At 40.0% G+C, this 21,406-nt stretch overlaps 1 protein-coding gene across 15 annotated transcripts in view; it reads left to right on the plus strand.

Moving 5' to 3' along the window:
- LOC105693112 (ras GTPase-activating protein raskol) overlaps positions 1-20,762 on the plus strand; it is an 86,521-nt gene extending 65,759 nt beyond the window's left edge. For 13 of the 15 annotated variants that reach the window (XM_020854593.2, XM_048658940.1, XM_020854620.2 and 10 more), the window contains 9 exons: positions 6,506-6,600; positions 13,175-13,458; positions 13,568-13,854; positions 13,981-14,313; positions 14,411-14,815; positions 14,910-15,076; positions 15,168-16,712; positions 16,928-17,052; positions 18,174-20,762. In XM_020854593.2, coding sequence (XP_020710252.2) covers positions 6,506-6,600; positions 13,175-13,458; positions 13,568-13,854; positions 13,981-14,313; positions 14,411-14,815; positions 14,910-15,076; positions 15,168-16,712; positions 16,928-17,052; positions 18,174-18,447 — 3,515 coding nt within the window. In that variant the 3' untranslated portion in view covers positions 18,448-20,762. Of the gene's footprint in view, positions 1-6,505; positions 6,601-10,174; positions 11,058-13,174; positions 13,459-13,567; positions 13,855-13,980; positions 14,314-14,410; positions 14,816-14,909; positions 15,077-15,167; positions 16,713-16,927; positions 17,053-18,173 lie in introns of those variants that run through there. The other 2 variants (XM_020854510.2, XM_048658945.1) reach the window with 2 other exon arrangements.
- Positions 20,763-21,406: the final 644 nt, after the last annotated feature.

The following is a 21,406-nucleotide window of genomic DNA, read 5'->3' on the forward strand; positions in this document are numbered from 1 at the left end:
TATATCCGTACCCTACGTTGTATAAAAGAGATGAGCTTAGAGGGTGAAAAAAGTTTGTACGTATATATATATATATACAGGTACGTGCGTACTATATTTTACCTTAGGCAACGCGAGCAAACGGGTGGAAAAGAAAAAATAAATACGGAGATGCAAAAAAAAAGTAACTTTCATGCGGTCGTGTGTGGATTTGAATGTACGCACGAAAAACACTCGCGCTCTATATGTATGTACGTGTGCGGGCAATGTGAGAGGATAAACCAAACCGGGGATAAACCAAAAATAGAGGAAATAAACGGGGATGAAGAAAGGGATGAAAAGAAGTCGAGGCCAGCGGGGCGCCGAGGAGGGGGGGATTTTGGATCGAAAATTTCCATAATTCTCTATCATCCTTACTAACGAGCTTTTTTATGCGACGACGACGACTGATGTTCTTTTCGAACGGTGTTCGAATTGAAAACTGAAACGAATGAATTTGTGAGTAAAGTCGAAAGCACGAGATTTTCGCGAGTCAGAAATGAAATCTAAAACCAAACCAGCGACTCTGAAATTCCAAATTTGGCTCAAAGATTATTTTTTTTTCACATTTCTCAGAAGTCGTAGTTTTTTTTAATCCATCCACCGACCGAACCCGCTGCCCCTTTCAATGAGCGATGTCGGCAGCTGTTCAATTACACGTACCACGTATCTAGTCGGTATTTAATTGTAACGGCTTTTCCCTCGCTTGTTCGCGCTCCACCGTCGCTTCGCCCACTTCCATTGTGTTATCTTAGCTTCAATTTATACGTTACTACTCATTTCTCATTTTACTTTTTATTCCAACTACTACTACTACTACTACTACTACTACTACTACTACTACTCATATTCACGTCAAGATTCTCTCGAGCGTAATCCGTATTACGATACTTGAATGCGGATGCAAATCGCGCTACCGATGATCATCGTCACGGGTGCAACGGTGCGCCGCGATATACTTCAATCGAAATCAGTTTCGATTCAATGATCTTTTTTTTCTTTCTTTTCTTTTCTTTTCTTTTCGAAAAAAAAAAAAAAAAATTTCTCTCACCCACCGGTTCCTCCCATTTCATTTCGTTCCATTTAGTTTCCCGTTCGACCGGCGACTGCTACAACTTTACCCGTTTGCGATACAACGCGCTATTGTCGAATCGCTTTTAACGTTTAAATGGTCCTTCCCAAACGACGAGTGTAGAGACGGAATTTTTTTTTTTTTTCTTTCATCTCTTTTTTTTTTTTTTTTAGTAGGGCGACGGATGAACATTGATACAGTAAAAGGGCGTCGCCCAGCGTTGACATCCGTATGGTTACCGTCAAGAATATAATAATATCTAACCCGTATGGTGGTTATTTCGTTTTTTTTTCTTCATTTCTTTTTTTTTTTCGTGCGCCTTTATTCTTACTCAAACTCGCAGCCACATCGCGCTCGGTTGACCTATCGTATCTTTTTTTTGTTTCTTTTTGTCTTTTTCTTTATCTTCTTTTATGCAGCTTTCAACATCGTCTTGTACGTGTGTTGTTCGGTTTCGTAATCATCTCGCCTGGTGTCTATTTTCCCTACCGCGGCACAAAGGTGAAAACCGTCCCACCGTACAAACGCGACGTCTGTCCTCCATTTTTGTTCGATAAAAATCTGACAAGCCGAATCTCAGTTTTTGTTTCAAGATGAAATTTGAGAAAAAAAGCCATTAAATTTTCCTCAGCTGATCCGGCGAGGGGATAATTTTTTGGAAAAACCGGTCCGATGACCCCGCAGTTTTCTTTTTCCTTCCGTTATTGGAAACAACTTCTTAGGTTCAGGTTTTCGGAGAGTTATTAATGGTGTGCGAGCGGGACGAGGGGGTTCGGCGCACCCCGTGATCGCTGAAACGCTGAAGGGTTCATAATAAAGCGATAAATTAGCCGGTCAGCGATGTCGGGAACGACGAGACCCGTCACTTGCATTGTACTACCAAGGAGACGGCATAGGTTGGATGTCGCGAATCGGGTTCTTCTTTCGCGTGGTGAAAGCTGGAGACCTCCGAAGCAACGTAGTTTTTGTCTTTTGATCCAATGGGCCTTAGTTCCTGAGATATCGCGATTTGAAAATTTGGGAATTATGGGCGGAGCCAAGCCGGTTCCGGCTGGTGGGTACACCACATTGAGCGTTATGTGCCTGAACAAGAGCGGTTGTAGCCCATACGGCAAAACGACGGACTGGTACGCTGAAGGTTTATGGTTCGCGTCCCCGTACTTTTTTTTTTTTTTAATGCATTTTTTTTTTTTTTTTTCATCTCTGATGAGATTTTGCATGTGCAGGTAAATAATATACATGAAATACTTTGTTCCATAGAAAAATCAGGTGGGACAGGGTATGCGATATTCCGGGTATTTACGTGTCATAGAAAACCCTGCAGGTGGGAAAGGGTATGCGATATTCCGGGTATTTACATGTTTAGGATTTTCTCCTAATAATTGATTCGTGGGGAGGTCAAACTAATTCTTTCACGTTTGACTCGACCTTCGTTGATGAGAACAACGATCCGACCTGCCAATTAAAAATTATTCAGCCAGGTTGTACACCTTATTGTCAACCGTGCGATGTTTATTTCTACCGGCAGGTGAAAAATTTTATTAAACGACTCCAAAATAGAACGCATTCATTAAAAGAAAATCGCCAGATAAATAGCAGAGACGATGCACTCAAAATACATTCTTTAATACACTATCAATTGCTGGCGCCGATATTTGAGGATATGCTACAGTATACGTGGTTTGCAGCCAAATCAACGTCGAATAGAACAGTTTTTCAGAATGTAAATGAAATTTGCTTTCCTGATAGAATGCGCAAGGTTAAATGTGGTTGCGATGGTATTGCGTTCATCGTATGTTCGTGGTGTCGTAAGCCTCTTTGCTTCCCTTGTTTTTACGATGTTTTTCACCCTCCAATTTGTAAACCTACCTATCTGATAGAAGAAGAATCAGAATGATTACCCGCCACGAAATTTACAAGTGTAAATTAGATTAATTATTTATTTTATCAGACCATATTATTTTGCTTTGTTATTGTGACGTGATTGAAAGATTGATTATTTGTTGTACAATGTTATTTTGCTATGTAATTTTGACTTCATTATTAGATTTAATATTTTAATATAATGGATAAATAAAACTAGTAATACATATTTTCGAATTTTCTTATTTATCTGCACATGCAAAATCTCATCAGAGATGAAAAAAAAAAAAAAAAATGCATTAAAAAAAAAAAAAGTACGGGGACGCGAACCATAAACTTTCAGCGTACCAGTCCGTCGTTTTGCCGTATGGGCTTCAACCGCTCTTGTTTAGGCATATAACGCTCAATGTAGTGTACCCACCAGTCGGAACCGGCTTGGCTCCGCCCATAATTCCCAAATTTTCAAATCGCGATATCTCAGGAACTAAGGCCCATTGGATCAAAAGACAAAAACTACGTTGCTTCGGAGGTCTCCAGCTTTCACCACGCGAAAGAAGAACCCGATTCGCGACATCCAACCTATGCCGTCTCCTTGTACGTATACCTAAATCGCCTGCAGCAACGGCAACACGACCGTCAGCTTTGCGTTTTAAATTGCATTTTCGTTGCATCGCGATGATGTAGCCGTATGTATATACGTATATTAAAAATCCGAAGGGCACTAAATGGCGGCCGCCTTGTTTGCGCCCCGAAAATTCATGGTTCTATATTCATTACCCCGCGAAAGAAAAATTTTTAATTCACGTTGTCAAAAGTGGGGAAGGTTATTTTCGATTGGGATGAGACAACGCCCGTAACTCGTCTCCGTAAACTTGGGAACTCTTTTTTTTTTCTACAATAATTCGTTTCCCCCCTTCGAGGTTTCCATCGCACCCCGTGCATAATTCGTGTAATTTTATATCGTTTCCCCGCTACATTCGTAACAATGTACGTGAATACTTGAATGTGTTAACTGCGCTGCGCTGTAACAGGCTGTTGAAATTACTCGGAGCTACACTCCTCCCTCCTTTCTACGGTACATACATACGTATGTAAAGAAAAAGGCGGTTGAAAAATTCTTTCGAGGTTAACAAGGTGATCCCGCAAATGTTAATTGAAGTTATAATAATTACTACATTTATGCTCGTATACGCGTGCGTATGTACGTACATACGTTGCAGTTTCGAATGCGGTAAAATGGTTCTCTCGTACACGGTGCACACGGTGCGTGCGCCAATTTACAGCAGCTGTCCCTTTTTCTTTTTTTTTTTTTTTTTAATGCACTTCTGCACTTCTTCATTTTTTTTTTTTTACGCACCGCGCGTCGTACGTGCACCAAGGCGTAATCGCATTCGAGTTGCAACGACGAGGAGGAGGAGGAGGAGGAGGAAAAAAGAAAGAAGAAGAAAAAAAAAAAGGGAAAAATAAATTAAAAGGGTTCGAATTGAATGCGTATTCACACGCACACACACTTTGTACGAATATAGTGGTAGGTGCACTGCAGAATTCACTCTGTCCAATTGATTTTGAAACTCGTATTCCTATTCACTTTTGCGTGGTACTAATGTACAGTTCGTGGATATTTTGTATGTGGATACGTGTAATACGTGTGTCCGTTTGCACTAGATGCAACGTACGTACACGTCGGTATTTCCAGTGTTCATTCATTCGTCGAACGTTTGAGCGGTACGCGGGTTTAGTTGAAAAAAAAAAAAATAAATAAATAAAATAAATAAATGAAACCCACAAACTGCCGCTGGTAGCACTGTGCCTACCTACCGCTGCCCGATTGATCGATGTTGATTTCTCTCTCGTAATTAATACGCTAGAGAGGGTTTATTTAGCTAAAAGTGGTTTCATTGTCACCCCCCTTCATCCCCTCATTCTGCACCGTCGCCTCGAATCATTTTTTTTCTTTTCTTTTTCTTTTTTTTTTTTTTTTTTTTCATTCCGGAGGACCGCTCTTCGAGGCTAACAGGACGTTTTATTTTATTTTTTTTTTTTCTTTCAAAAGTCAAGTACCCGCAATAATACAAACTAAAACGTGCCATTATTTGGTTTTTTTATCATCCGAATCGCGTCGTAGCCATTTTTTTCATTCTTCCACTTTCATTTCCTTCCTTTTTTTTCCGCTTTGTCGTTCGATAGCTATTGTTGAGAAAATTGCGTTAAAACTTCCGACGTGTGTGTGACGTAGTCAGTTTTTTCGAGAATTTTTTATAAATTTGTTATAAATTTGTGTGTTCGGAGTCGTCGTGTGATGTACTTTTTTTCCGTCTATGGTCGTTCTGGTTTTTTGGTTTTTTTTCTCTCGTTTATCTCTTAGCTCATTGATTAAGTTCACTGACCCAAAATGCGAAATTTATACAACCTTGAACGGCGATATTCAATGCTACCGCGTACACGCGCCTTACTTTAAAAATCGCGTTTTTCTTACGAGGTGGCGAAAAAATTAAACCTAAACGGAAAGAAAAAAAAAAAAAAAATGAAAAACTAATTAAGACAAGAAAGAAGAATGAAAAAGAAAAAAAACTATCTAACATATGAACGAATTATATTTCGCACAGGCGTATAACCTACGGTATTTAGTGTTTAATATAAATTTCCGACCAATAACTGGTTTCAGAAAAATAATTAAGATAACGTAATATCCCCGTGAAATTTTCATTACGGTTAATTATATTTTTCCATACGCACGCGTTCAGTTTTTCCATGGGTTCCGTATAACTGACAATGAGATAATATTGACGTTGAAACAAAAAAAAAAAGGATTACAACGATAATGGACTAACGCCGCACGGGCAAGATGTGATATAATTTACGCTATGTGTTCCTATACCGAAATTTTCAGACACCGTCCGCCGGCGCCCGTAGTTCGAAAAATAATCATTCCGGCGTAATAACTTATCGGTGTATTTTTATCGATCCCCTGGCTAAAAAAAATTTACCCAAGATTTTGAACTCTATGTATATATATAACCGTGCAGCGGATACAAATATAACTCAACACAAAACGACGCGACCTAATTTCCCTGGCGCACCTTCGGACGTATTCGAAATAAATGTATAATTCTTATTTTTCTTTTTTTTTTTTTGCATCTACTTCCCGTAAATGTCTCCGAATCGTCGGTTCGTATTACTTGCAACGAAATACCCTTCAACCCTTCATTCAAATACCTCTTGGTTTTTCGACGACACAATGCTCGAATAGCTACCCCAATTACGAATGAAAACGTAATTATCGTTCGTGTACAAATGTGACGTGTGAAAGTGGTATCGAGTTTCCGTGCGTACAAATGCTAATATATACACACGAGTACGTTGATTAAGTATACGTATATCATATCTTTACATGAAAATAAGAGATCTGTCGTGCGCACGCTGCACACGTGCAAGCGACTCGTGAGTCGTTTTCGATGCGAACGTAACCTGATACCCTTTACACAAATCGAGTCGAAGAATCGTTTGTTTCATTTGCCGTTTTTTTTTCTTTTTTTTTTTCAATCGTTTTAGATACCTCCTACGAAAAGGCATGTCGGAGAGGAAGCGCACCAGCTACACCCGTCCTAGGGGCTCGACCACTGGACGTTACCCCCAACCGCATAGTGGTGAGTTACTCGCTTTTGGATTTATTTATTTATTTATTTTTTTTCTTTAATTTTAATTTTACCGATCTCGAATCGGAGACGCCGTTATCGACGGAGTTTTACTGGTGAAAATGACGGGGGGGGAGATATATATATATTTTGAAAATAGAAAAAAAAGAAAAGAAAAGAAAAAATGTTTAACGGCAGAGCTTATTACGTCTTACATTTATTTTACGTAGTCTGTAAGTCTTTTTATGCCCGTACGTTCGTACGTACGGTATTGGGTAGGGTGAACGAGGAAAGGTATAATTTTCAGGAGTGTCGTGTTTCAAAAACCGTTTCTTTTTATTCTTAAACAGAATGAAATAAAAGAAACTCACAGCTGAAGAAATCTTTGTGACATTCGATTCGACGTTGCAAACGTATATTACAGTGGTTGGGAGGATAGGCGAGGATTTTCGAAGAGGCGAGAAAAAAAGAAATTGAAAAATTTACGTCACTTGGCAGAAAACGTATGCGCGATTAATTTAATCGCGTTTGTATAATAACAACGTTTCCGTTGCATCGAAACTGTCACATCCGGTTGGACGATTTATTTTTTTTCTTTTTTCTCAAACGCGATAAATTCTGTAAATGAAATTTGAATTTCGATTTCAACGGAAATTAATTAATACCATTTCGCGGACGTACATAAATTTTTTTCTTACACATGCGACGACATCTCGTAATTCGAGTCTCCGCAGTGAAAGTAATTTCACTGGACGATCGATGTTATGTGCAAATTTTGTAATTTCGAATAACCAATTTCTCGTCGATTCGCGGCTGTAATCCTCGATTAAAAATCTAACGTTCGCCGGAATCTGCGCCTCGTTGAGTGAAAAATTAACGACCATCTAAAAATCGACTTTTCGAATCGGATTCGAAGGCGATCGCGTTTTTCTCTCGTCTCTTGAAAATACTGCAGCTTAATTTGTACACCCCGGTAGAGAATAATCGCCGGTAATACGAAGCGGCGAAATTTTTCTTCCGACCGCACAGTCTGCGACGCTCGCATTCGAACGGGGGTACCAAAAGTCTGTCATCGGAGTCATTCGCCCTCGCCCATACGCGTCCAGGAATAACTCCGAGGAAATTCCTCTACGGCGTTTTCAGACTGCGTTTAGAGTCCGTGAAGACGCGAAACGAGTCTTCTCCTGGTAAATTTAGGGTCCGTACCGAGAGGAGAAAGAAAATTAGAAATGAGAAAAAAAAATTTATATATAGGGGAGGGGGGGGCAAAATGGGGTACTTAAGAAACCGTTATGTTTTCAAGGACTTAAATATGCTGATTTTTCTCGTTTTCACTTTTAATTAAAGGAAAATAATCAAATTTCAAGTTGCCGTAGAAAAGAAATTTTGTTGTTTTATTATCAAATAAAATGCTGTTAACAACGAAAAATAATGTTTTTTTTTCAATACTGTCAAATTTGAAAATATCAAAATTTTTACCAAATTTTTGGGGTACCCCATTTTGCCACCCCTACCCCATTTTGCCCCCCCCCCCCCCCCCCCCCCCCTCCCCTATATATGAAGTTTGGCTTGAAAAGGCGACTTTGAAATAAAAAAAAAAAAAGATCAAGTAGGTATGAACGTTCGTTGCACAATCGTATATCGCGTACAGTCATTTGAGAAGAATTTTTCTGCTTCTGCGGTAGCGAATTCGTTATACCACCTCATTGAGATCGCGTTGAATAAGTGAATAAAAAATTCTTCTTATTTTTTTTTCTTCTTCTAACGTTCGGTAGTATAAAAATACCGTTTGCGTTAAATTTATTCATTGACCCGTTCGGAAACTAGTAATCCTACATAGGTGTACATCTATTTCTTCAGTTTCTAACGCCGGAGAGCCAATAACCTTTGAATTAGGTTCGAATTTTTGAACTTTGGAATTTTTTTTTTTCACCGATGGGATTGAAGGGTTGAAATAAATACAGATCGTTTCCGCAAGTTTTATTTCTCGCGGGTCGTTTACCGAAAAAAAAACTGTCACCGATATAAACCGTGTGAAAATTCGATAAGATTACAATGACAATGACGACATCGAATTGTTTATATTTATACAGAGGCGTCGGACGTTAGGCAGGCTGTAAATGGAAAACAAGTATTACGCATATTTTACGTGGTTAACAGATTATCGCTCAACCGAGGCATGACGTTATCCCGCACTTATCTGTCATCGATTTTATTTTATTTTTATTTTTATTTTTTTTTCAATTTTTCCTCGGCATCCAGATTTTAAATTCGTCACCCCGGAACAATTTTTGATTCACCTTCCCTGAGCCATTTTTTGATTTTTTCACAACTTTTGCGAAAGTATAAAAAATATAAATTCTTCATTCTCATCGTCGACGTTTCCGATGAAATAATCGCGCAGGAATTAGCCATAAATCTCGTACCACGTTTCCTCATCCTCGACCTTCTTTCATCCCGCGTAATTCTTATATTGTTCGATAATTAATTCGCGTCGTCGTAGACCACGGAATTCGAGAAATCCGGAGGATGCTTTTCTTTCGTCATCCAAGTGGGACTCGTCTCCTTTTTTTTTTTTTCTTTTTCTATTTCCTTCTCAACCTCGATATGCCTGTGAAACGATTGTAAAAATCACTCGACATCCACAGCTATTTTTATATCGTAGAATTTTTCTATTTCATTTATTTCATTTATTTATTTATTTTTTTTTTTTTTCCTACTTTTACTTTTCGTACAATTCGTCCTGGAATTCTAACGCCGTGTCCCGCAAACTCCGCGCGGCACTTGATCTCGAAACCCACCCATATATACACCCGGAGTTATCGTCGGTCTGCGGGGTGCCGTTCATACATACATATAATATACCATAAAGGAGACGCACAATACCGCAGGTAACAGCGGGGTAGTAAAGCCGTTCTTTAAAACAATGAATCCGGTTGTAGTAGTCGTGGCCCTCGTCGTCCTGTTCCTCGTTCTCGTTGTCGCCTCGCGTTCGCGGTTGCGATCGGAACGAGGGGAATAAACGGAACGAAAAGAAGCGAAACAGAAAGAAAGCAAAAAGAACAAAAATGAACGAACGAACTGGTTTCGGTTTTTAGGGGCACGAAAGGAAGAAAAATAAAAATAAAAATAATAAAAAAAATAAAAGGAAAGGAAAGGGCGACGACGGGGAGAGGCGCGGTAAACTGTAGGTAGGGCCCTGCGGTACAAGGTATACGTATACACACACGCGGATCGCCTACTCGGGATATTCTTCTCCCGCGGGAACCTTTTCCCCCCCCCCCACCATTCGGTGAAAATAAGTTTTTGTCCTCCGCGTCTTTCGTTCGAATCCTCGGGGTAGTCGCCTCGTGAACCGGGGGAGGGGGTCGGATTTCAGCCATGTTTTCAAATCTCAACCAACCCCGTGCAGCAGGGGTACAATTTTTACAACGGTATACCGGATTGTTGTGCGCCCTACATACCTATGCGTATTTCTATATCTCACCGCTGACTTCACCTTTTTTCGATGTATAATACACCTATATGCGTAGCAGGGAAAAATAACATCTGCGCGCTGTTGCGCTCACAGTCGATCCTGAGATCCCGACAGGAAATCATGTCGAACTACCAGGAATATCGAATATTATAACGGGAGAAAAAAAAGGAAAAATAAATCCACGTCGATGTTACACGAGTGCGATTTCGTTGCGTCACTCGTTTTACGCGAATGAAATTCTTCGGTGTAAAATCATGCGGGCGTGATTGCGTCGGTGAAATCGAAAGGATTTTTTGGCAACGTTTGAAACAGTGAAGTTCAAGGACGACGCGGTTGAAGGAAATTTCGAAAATATCGCTTTTTCGAGTTTACGAAACAAAAATTGACTAAAAAAAAAAAAAAGAAGTTTCGCGTGTGATTTGAATCCCTGAAACTAACCAAGATTTTCTATTCTTTTTCCGTACTGCAAATCTTTCGTCTCGCCAGATACAGTCCAAGTGTATTTTCACGGTAATAGTCACCATCTGCGGAACACCCCAGATCTCGTACGTGGGGAGCGGTTGAAACCCTTACAAAAAAGAGGAAAAAGAAAAAAAAAAAAAAAAGTGAGACGAGTAAAGAGAAAAATGAAAGAAAAGAAACCGAACGGGGGGGGAGGGAAGAATCCTGTGGGAAAATAATATTACCCGCCAAAACGAGAATTTTTTAGTGAAGACCGTTTGAAGTCGAGAGAAGAAAAAGTGAAATCTGCTGGTGAAAATTATTCGGAACTCGACCGATCGTTTGGCAATTAATTTCGATTGTCGACTCCGGTGTAAATTGAACGACAAAAAGGAAAAAAAAAGAAAAAGAAAAATTCTTGACACAGAGGGAAAAAATATTTAGTACACAGAAGAACGAAAAGGAAGATATGTGCGCCGGAGTAAATATGGACGAGAATGAAGACAGAGTCGTCAATGTTATTACTCGTATAAATTATTTCATGAACAGGGTAATTGAAAAAAAAAAAAACAAAAAACAAAACCAATAAGATAATTGTTATTAATTTTTTCTCGATTTGGTTTTTTTTGCATTCTTTCTTCCGCCTATACGTACGATATTTACATATTTATCACAACGACTCCCACGTTTAACGGATTCCTTGATTTCTTACGAGTATATCAACGTTCGTTAGTTAATATAAAAGGTCGTGTTCCAGAATGAAAGAATATTCGTGGTAAAAAAAAAAAAAAAAATGAAAAATACGATCCTCGGTCAAGGCGCACCTTTTGTACGTACGCGTGTTCCTCTCTTGCCCATCTTACCCGCCTTTAACCGGCCGGGGACCGTCCCTCCGTTTCCCTCTCTTCCTATGTCCCCCCCCGTCGTATAATTCCTCGCTTATAATACCTGTGAACGAACGAACGAACGTGTGGAATCTTTGCGCGTGGTGGTGGCGGCGGCGGTGGCGGTGGTTGCGACTATATCGTCGTCGTCGTCGTCGTCGTCGTACGCGTTCCATGTGTAACAACCGCGGGAGTATAGAATCCCCGGGGCCTTTCACTTCGTCGGAGAGCAATGTCATTGGAAATACACGATAGGGCCCAGTTGACAATTTTCTCTCGGACCGTTCGCGTGCCTCCGAAAATTCACGCGATCGAAATTCACCCCCCCGTCAAGCGTTTTCGCGTTGTGATTATTTTTTTTTTTTCAAATTTTTTTTCTTCCGGTTCCCCACTCGATCTCAACTTTTTTTCCGTCACCCGCAAGTGCGCGAAATTTTCGTCTCATTTCTTCTTAATGGGCAAAATATTCGGGTGAGTTTTTTTACACTTACTTTTTGACTCGCGGATAATTTTTTTTTTTTGTTTTTTGTTTGTTCATTTTTGTCGCACGTTTCATTACCGCGGTCATCTTTATCGTGACGGTCGATGACGTTCTATCGCGGATCGTCATTTACGATACGTAATCGTCCGTAAATTAATCGGCGTTGCTGGCAATGAAAACGTATATCCTGTTCAATGGTAGAAAAAAAAAAAACATCTATTGGATTATTTTTTTTTTTTGTATTTTTTTTGTGTTTTTTCTTATGGTTCAAACGCGGTCGAGCGAACGTGCTCCAGATAAAACGCGTGTGTATGTAGAGAAAAGGTGGTTCGTATACGTTTAATAAAACAGGGTATATCAGACTCCTGTATATGTATACATACACATAATCGCTCGTTGCCACGTATTAATATATAAATAATCATGGAAAATTCAGTGTCTCCTTTGCGAAGCACACGCGTTCCCGTTCGCGCGGATTTTATTCGCGGTCTGTTTCTTATCCCTGACACACGACGGATTGTATTCACATACACGTGTGTATAGTATAGTATACACCTTTGGTTGAAGTTCGTTGCGCGATGTGTTAGCCGTGGCTGTTGCTGTTGCTGCTGCTCCTGCCGCTGCAGATGACGAGCCGAAAAACCGGTATAATGTACGTACGTACGTACGTACGTACGTAACCTACGTACATATTCGTGCGCGAGTAGAGAATGGGAATACGTGTACACGTCCTCTCGTGTATTCATTGAATATAGTCGTCGCGTGTGATCGGTGAAAAATAAGCGAGGAGGATCAGGAAGTTAATTTATATTTAAAATTTTTGGTTCACGTGGTTTTTCTTTTTTTTTTTCTTTCCGTCGCACGGCTATAATTGTTGTGTAAAAATGTATTTTTAAAAGTTACGTAGTTCGACGGTTTTTTAAATACTTCGGAATATATTAAAGCGAGTAATATTATTGCCAAGAGTTGACGCGATACTTAGGTATATATATATACATATATACAATTTCGATTTACGTTTTCACCGTGCGTATTGGCACGGTATATATTATACATATGGTTATATATATACATATAGGTAAAACTTTCCTGTACGCCGTGTATCGCATACTGTAAGAGAAACGCGATTTCCTTTTTTTTCTTTCTATTTTCATTTTATTTTTATCTCCTTCGTTCCTCCGGGTGAAATTAATTCGACGACCGATTTTATAATCTCACATATATTTATATTTATTTATGCTCGTTCTCGTTGAACTCCACGGTTATCTGATTCGTGTGTTTTTCCCTTCGAATCGTTTTCAGAATTTCTTTTCGAAAAGATCCTTCCGTTCGAATCCCCTGAAAAGGACAAAGAGCGTGACAAAACTTGAACGTCAGAAACAGAGAGGTGCTGGTTTAAGGGGTTGTCGTTCGCACGAGTCTCTGCTTTGTGGACAAGCTGTGACCTCGATGGATCTCGCCGCTGTTACGCCGCTGCATCCGAGCCTCTTGGGCAGACAGCATTGTTTTCAAGTAACGCCGAGCACCGGTGTGCCCAAGTACTTCAGCTGCAAAACGGCGCACGAAAGGGATCAGTGGTTTCACAGGTAATCGAATAAAACTTGGAAAAACCCAAGAGGGCGGGTGAAATTTGTCCGTTGTTTTTCATTATTTTTGTATTTTATTTGATTTAATTTCTCTCGTTGTTCTCCACAGCCTTCGAAAGTCCGTTCATCCGGATGTGGAGCATAAAAGAAGAACGGACAATTCGCTTCAAATATGGCTACTCGAGGTCAAGGGCATACCGTCGAAGAAGCGATACTTTTGCGAAGTTTGCCTCGACGCCGGACTCTACGCTCGAACCACGGCGAAACTCAAAGGAGAATTGTGCTTCTGGGGAGCACATTTTGACTTTCATCATCTTCCGGCTGTCAACAATATTTATATTAATTTATACAGAGAGGCCGATCGGAAGAAAAAGAAAGACAAGAACGTGCTGATCGGTGAGAGGATAACTTCGTTTTTATTTATTTATTTTTTTTCTTTTTGTTTTCTCATCACGCATTCCCCTCTACAAGTCGTGTAACGCTAAAACCGTTTTTCCTTTTTTTTTTCATTGCGCTTTTCAGGATCCGTCACAATTCCCGTTCAAAATGTCACGTCGCGTTACTTAACCGAGAGGTGGTACCCGGTGATGGGGGACAAAGGTCCGCTGAAAGAACCGCCGGCATTGAGGGTCAAGTGTCGTTTTCAGTCGGTCGATATTCTGCCGGTACAAGTTTACCAGGAGTTTTTGGAATATTTGAAAAAGGATTACGGTCCACTTTGCGAGGCCCTCGAGCCGGCGATCGGCGTAAAAGCCAAGGAGGACATAGCCACCGCACTCGTCGCCGTTATGCAACAGGAGAGAAAAGCCCCACAATTTTTAGCCGATCTAGTCATGATGGACATCCACAGAATCGGTGAGTGTCCCCTGTGGCTTTTATCCGCGATAAATAATTCACGTTTCGTCCATCTCCGCGACGATTTACTCAATTATTTTTTTTTCACCTTCTTCAGACGACGAGAGACTCACGTTCAGGGGAAACTCTCTGGCCACCAAGGCGATGGAAGCCTACCTGAAACTCACGGGCGATCGTTATCTCCAAGAAACGCTTTGCGTCGCAGTTAGGGGAGCAGCCGAGGGTGGCGACTGCGAGGTGGACCCTCTCAAGGTGTCATCGGCTGCGGCTCTGAGAACGCAACAACACAATCTGCGCGTCGCGGTCGAGTTGGCCTGGAACAGCATATTGGCCAGCCACACGCACTTCCCTCTGGAGCTCAGAGAGTGTTTCAGAATATTCAAAGAACGACTGTCGGAAATGGGACGGCTCGACGTAGCCGACAACCTGATATCCGCCTCGATATTCCTCAGATTTCTTTGCCCCGCCATACTAAGCCCTTCTCTGTTCAACATCACGCATGGTGAGTGACTTTCTTTCCCTCCTTCTTTCGAAGGAAAAATGACGGGTGTAGTTCGTTCTTTTTTTAAAAAAAAATCTTTTTTCGAATTTTTCAGAATATCCGAACGAAAAGGCTGCTAGAAATCTGACGTTGGTAGCAAAGACCCTGCAGACGCTGGCCAATTTCACGAGATTCCAAGGGAAGGAAAATTTCATGGAATTTATGAACGATTTCTTGGAACGCGAGGCACCGGCTATGAAGAACTTCTTGCAATCGATCAGCGTGAGTGATTCACACTTTCTTGAAATCTCGATCGAGACTTACCGGATGAAACAATCGGCCCTCTAACAAATTCCGTTACGTATGATTGCAGAGTCCGTTACCGAAAGACGCTCCGGGCAACAATTCGCTCGAATTCGACGGCTACATCGACCTGGGCAAGCAGTTGTCTCTTCTCCACGCCTTGTTGAGGGAGAGCGTGTCCGCCACAACTCCGTCGCCTCGTCTGGACGCCATTCTGGAGAGAATATCGATAGCTCTGGATCAATCGGGACCGAGTTCCGTACCGACGACCCCTCGCCTCCCGAACCTCCAGAACAACATATTCAGGTACAACGATCCCACGATAGCCAACAGCAACACAAATCTCTCGGTGTCCGCCACTTCCACCATGAGCAATCACAGCGCGTTGAACGGCGCTATGAGGGACAGCGGCGAAGTTCTGCAGTCCAATACGCTCGGTCACAACAGTACGAGGAGTCCGAACGTCGTGAGGGCGGCGACGTTGCCCAGAAACGCCTATTTGCCGGCCAATGGGAAATTGCAGCTGCAAATAAACGCCGACGATTACATGCAGGAGCCGACGGCCTTCGTCTCGCGGTCGCCAACCCCGTTGGCCAGGCAGCACAGACCCCTGACGTCTAACAGGTCGGGCACCGGTTACAGGTTGACGGCCAGTACGAGCCTGGCGAACGTGAATCATTGCCAAAATCATCCGACCAGTCCAACGAGGTCGGAGAGTCACTCGAATCTGAAGGACTCCAATTACAATATAAACACGCAGGGTAACGCGGGTAATAACGGTTCCGTCGGACAGCATCATCGACACAACGTGGCGAGGCTCCAGAGCCTCGACATCCACGATCAGGACAATTATAACCACAATTATAACGTGTCGAGGTCGGGCAGCAGAACTCACTGTCACAAGGAGGAGAACGTCAATCAGTCGCAGAATTACAACAACATATCGAAGACGACTATCAACGCCAACGTCAATCCGCACGTCACCCTGTCGATCAATCAGCCTAACAACAATTACTCAAAGACTTCGAACATCGCGGCGGCCGCCAACGGTAATTTGGACGAGCTGTCGGACCTGCTGAGGTACGCCGACGACGAGGTGTCCGAATCCAAGTCCCAGAAGGGATCGCAGATATCCATATCGCAGTTGAGCAACGTCGCCTCATCCGGTTACCAAAGTTTCGCCGCTTACAGTCAGAGTTCCAGTCCCGTAGATCTGACGAATAACGCCAACGCCCACATACTGAACAGCGCGCCCCTGGCCTTCGCCAATCCCGTCTATCACATGGAAACGACGCACGGTCGAAACGGAAGGAGAGGAAGCACGAGTTCGGAGGAACGAGACGTCGGCGGCGGTGTCGAAGGAGTCAGGGGTGTGGATCTCAGCCCGTCGCCCCCGCCCCAGCCGATAAGAAACGCCGTCAGAAACGGACAGTCCCAATGGCGCTCGGCGACGTCTGCGCACAGAACGAGCTCCGAACAACCCCAGGGAGTTTGTTGTCCGAAACTCAGGCGACGATTGTCCCTGGATTCTACCAGAGACATGTCCGACACCAGCGAAGAGGAGAGCTGCGCTACGAGGAGAAGCAAATCGAGGAGCCACAAAAGCATCGACCAGGTAATCGAGAGATATTTGAAGGGGTTCCCGAAATCCGCTAGAAGCGTCATTCGAGTTTCGATTGCCAAGTTTTCGTTCTCCTCTTCCTTGTAAATAACACAATGGCAAAAAGTTCGAAAAAACTAATTCTTCGTCAAGCTTACCGCGTCGAGATTATAGGCGGCCTCTCAGGATTCTTTCTGTAACTAACAAGCTTCGTGTATTAATTTTTCCAGTACGAAGTGGAAATCGAAAGGCTGCAAAGCAGCGTAGACAGACTGAGAGCTCGCTTAGGAAATCCGGAAGACGGAGACATTGACAACACGGCGCCCGATTCCAAGATGAAGAGCATTATCTCAAGGTACTTTGCTGCCGGAAAACTTTTATTAATTTTTCTTTACCTTTTCTTTTTCGTTCGAACCTCACCACCCCTCTGCCCCTCGAACCGTGACCTCCCCGCCCCCGCCCTCGACCCTCACTCTGTACCTCCCCGACTCGTTAGATCTGTCATTTCATTGGTCGGAGGGATTCTGATTATCGGGATTCGATTGATTGAGTATCGCTGATCGATCATTGATTGAAATTGCAATCATTTTCATCGAGGTGCATCGTGACGTGGGAATGGTAGCAGGTTTTGAATTTTTTTAACGTCGATTTTTACGTCTCTTTTCAAGGAGGGGGGGGGGGGGTCTTGGGGGGTTTATCTTATGGGGGGTGAACTTCGCATCGTTTATACTCTCCCGTTGTACTTTATGAAATTAATATAATATATATTTAATTCATTGTATGTTCCTGTGCATTCTATCTGCTGCATTTGGTATACTCTGGCTTGATCTGGACCTTTGTGTAAGAGTTATCTATATTCCTAAGCTTCTTACATTTTTCACATCACTTTTTAATGTCATACTCGATATTCTGAAGTCAAGCGCAATTTCACCATACATTGAATTATTATTTATTGAATTATCTCAATCATCATTCAACTCTCACCTCGATATACCTTCAACAGTCAAGTTATGTTTCCACAAATCGTAGTAACATCGTACGTTGTACTCCAACTTTATCACGAAAGCCGATACTCTGTCTTTTTTTATTTTTTTTTTTTTTTCTATAGACACCGATCCACCCGCACACCAATTTTTCTTTATTTTTCATCATTCCGCATGCCGATTGTTTTCTATTTTTTTTTTTTTTTCTGTTTTCATTTAAACAAGAATACTCGAGTGGCGGAAATTATGCGAAATACAATCAGAGATAATTTGACCATAATTTTCAACATGAAAAAATTTTTCGCTTATCAACCACAAAGAAAAAAAAAAAAAAAAAACACACATGAGATTTTACGACATTCCTGCGACCGAGTTTCGATTACATAAAGTTCTTGAGATCGTTCATTATTCTCGCTGCTTTATATTCGAAAGCGAAAACGATGATAAAATGATTTTTTCAATAACCGTAAGAATCGTTGTTTTCAAATTAAAGGTTGATAACCGTGGAGGAGGAACTTCGAAGAGAGCAGCAAAAAATGTCAGCAAAATTGTCGTTCAAACAGCGCGTGATTGACGCGCAGGAACAACAAATTGCTGCGCTGGATGCGGCTAATTCACGTCTCATAACGTCAAATACCAGACTGTTGACCGCACTGAGTACCCTGAATCAGCGATACAACGCATCGGCCCAGACGACGAACGAAGCGACCGCTCTGCTTCAAAATATTGCCGACATAGCCGGTGAACTGAAGAGTTCATCGTGTTGAATGGTAAGATAAAAATTAAGCACCAAAATGCATATACAAATTAGTTGGGTTGTAATCAAGTACATATAACCTAGGTATAAATAATCGTGGGTATCGATTGAGGAGGAATTCTTTTATTTATTGTCTTTCGGTTTTTATTATTATTATTATTATTATTATTATTATCTTTTTTATACGAACGAATCATGACAATTATATAAATATACATTATCACGCGTTTGCATATTATAAAGTAGTGTTTTCTGAAAATGAATGATGATTATATCGAATTTGTGTTGTGTCGAATGATGTCTCGATCAGTATGTTTCAACCAATTATCTATTTCGCTGTGTTATTCTAAAGCGGTTAATCGGTTTTCGAGAAAAACCCGAATTAAAAAGTAGAAAAAAACAAAACTTAACCTCCGACGTATAGTTATTATTATGTCTTAAATAATGAACCCTACGAGGAGCGAAGCAGAGGCTAATTAAAGAGTAGGCATTAAAAATATAAATAAATAACTAAGAACAAAAAATGCATTATTTGACGAAATTTATTACCGTCAAATTGTCGCAATTAGCTTTAGGCTAGATCATTTATAAATACTGGAGTCGAGGAGGGTAGTCGTCGTCGTATACGGTAATTTTTTAAGTTCGGATCGACCGTTTTCTCTGTAAATTTACTTTGATGAAAATTCGATTGGAAATAAAACGAGCGCGGAATTTTCTCCGGGTGATTCGATTTTTGATGGGATTTGTTTTTTTTAATCGTTGAGAAATTCGAGAAAAACGAAAGGACGACAAAATTCCGTTGTTTCGAACGCTCCGCAATCATTAGTAAAATGAATTTACAAGCAATACGGTATCGTAGCTCATAAGTCAGGTTCGAAAGACACGTTGAGACGCCGACTGGTAATATTCAATCATAATAGAGTACCTATGTAACGCAAGACTAATCAATTTGATAAACAAAGAGATCTGCATCATTAAACAAATAATTAATTAATAAAAATAATAAAATAAAGATTTAAAAGAAAAACAAATATCCAATCTATACCTTCTCTTTGATAGATAAATCATTTTATTTATCATCAGGACGCACATTACTGCAATAGAAGAGAAAAATAAAAAAGAGTGAAAAAAATATTGCACTGTTCTTTACGTGAAAACTGAAAAATCAATTTCGCATTTTATATTATTATAAAATGGTTGTCGTTAGTAATATTATTATTATTATTATTATTGATGTAGATATTAACGTCTATTTTTTTGCGACAACATCAATCGATTCGATGTGTGTAATTTTTCTTCTTTTTTTTTTTATACTCCCATCTTAAGTGTATTATTGAGTTTAATGTAAGAAAACGAGAAGGAGTTTATACACACTGAATATATTTTATTGTGTAAATATCTTTTTCGTATAATGAGAAGAGAAAAAAAAAAAAGGGAGAACGAACGAAACGACGAAGTGGTCAAATTTCGTCTAGTACGTATTGACGATATCGAACCAAGAACATTGGCTATTACTATTCATCAATTCTGTATATTATTCGATGAGATCAATCGATTTTGAAAAGTAACAATTGTACGTTCACTTTATCAAATACCGTAAATTTGTTCGATGTAGTCTTATGTAAATTGTAATATATAAAGAGTAATGAAACACCACGCAATCTGCGGCTATAAGGGTGATCGGTTATTTGAAAAACGAACCGATCGATCGTCAGATCTGTTGAAATTTCTGATCAAATAAGAAAAAGATAATTCTTTTAATTATCTGAATTGAAAAGAAATTACAAGGAACGATTTTATCACGACATTGGGATTTGATTAATTTCGAGCATTTGTATGATATTAGCTACATGGCATCCATGTGACTTTTATTTCCTTAATAAAAAATCTCATTCTGAAAAGCTATCGTCGTGCGTAGAAGCATTGAAACAAAGCAGAGTATTCAATCATTATTATAACATTATTAATATAATTTCTTATTTCGAGTACGCCAACACTTTTCATATGTGTGTATTTCATATAAACTGTGTTCGTTGGTTTATTATTCGATTATGAATTTTGCCCGATTTTGTGATCGGTTGAATATAAAACCGGGCGTTATATTTGCAGATGTTGAATAGTCAATGATATATCGTTGTTTTTTTTTTTTTTTTTTTTTTATTTTATTTTATTTTATAATAATTATGTTTTTTTTTTTTCTCTAGCTTTATAACTCTTTGAGGTAGAATATTAAGGAACGATTCTTAGAAAAGCCAAAGAATCGTTGACATTTCACCAAGCAAGCGGTTATTTATTTTTTAGTTCTTACCAAAGATGAATAGAAAAAGAATAAAAAAAACAGAGAGAAAAGCATAGAAAAAGAAAAGGAAATAGTAGAAGCTCGTATTGTTTAAAGGTTACGCATTATGTATAGAGATTAGTTTTTCAGATTCAATTATTGCACATTTACCTTTTCCCCTCATGCCTATATTATTCCCCCCCACCCAACCCCCTCGTAATTCAATTATGCACATTACATATTACGTTATTTTCACGTCAATTATTTAATTGTTTAATTATAAATAGTTCGCCAGTTATTTTTACATCACAATCGAATGATTATTATATCTGTAACTTTAATTATTATTATTATTATTATAATATATCCATGGTTCTTTTTGAACACAGGAAAATTATCGTACAATATGATTTTTTTTTTATCCCGTTGAAAGTATTATCGTTGTTTTTTTTTTTCTTTCTTCCGCATTTACTCGTTTTATTGAATCGTGTACAACAACTTTTGTTGTTATTAATTTATGGAAAAAATTATCGGTAACGTATGGTAAGAATTGAGGCGATTATTTCAGAGAATCTTTTCTATTTCGTTTGTTGATCAATCTCTTCTTCTTTTTGCGTGTCTTTTACTTTAAAATTTTTCACGCAAAGTATAATCGCATCATGTAAATTATTCCGACAACTTCTTCCACACC

Source organism: Athalia rosae, chromosome 7 (assembly GCF_917208135.1).
Source record: "Athalia rosae chromosome 7, iyAthRosa1.1, whole genome shotgun sequence".
NCBI classification, from domain to species: domain Eukaryota; kingdom Metazoa; phylum Arthropoda; class Insecta; order Hymenoptera; family Athaliidae; genus Athalia; species Athalia rosae.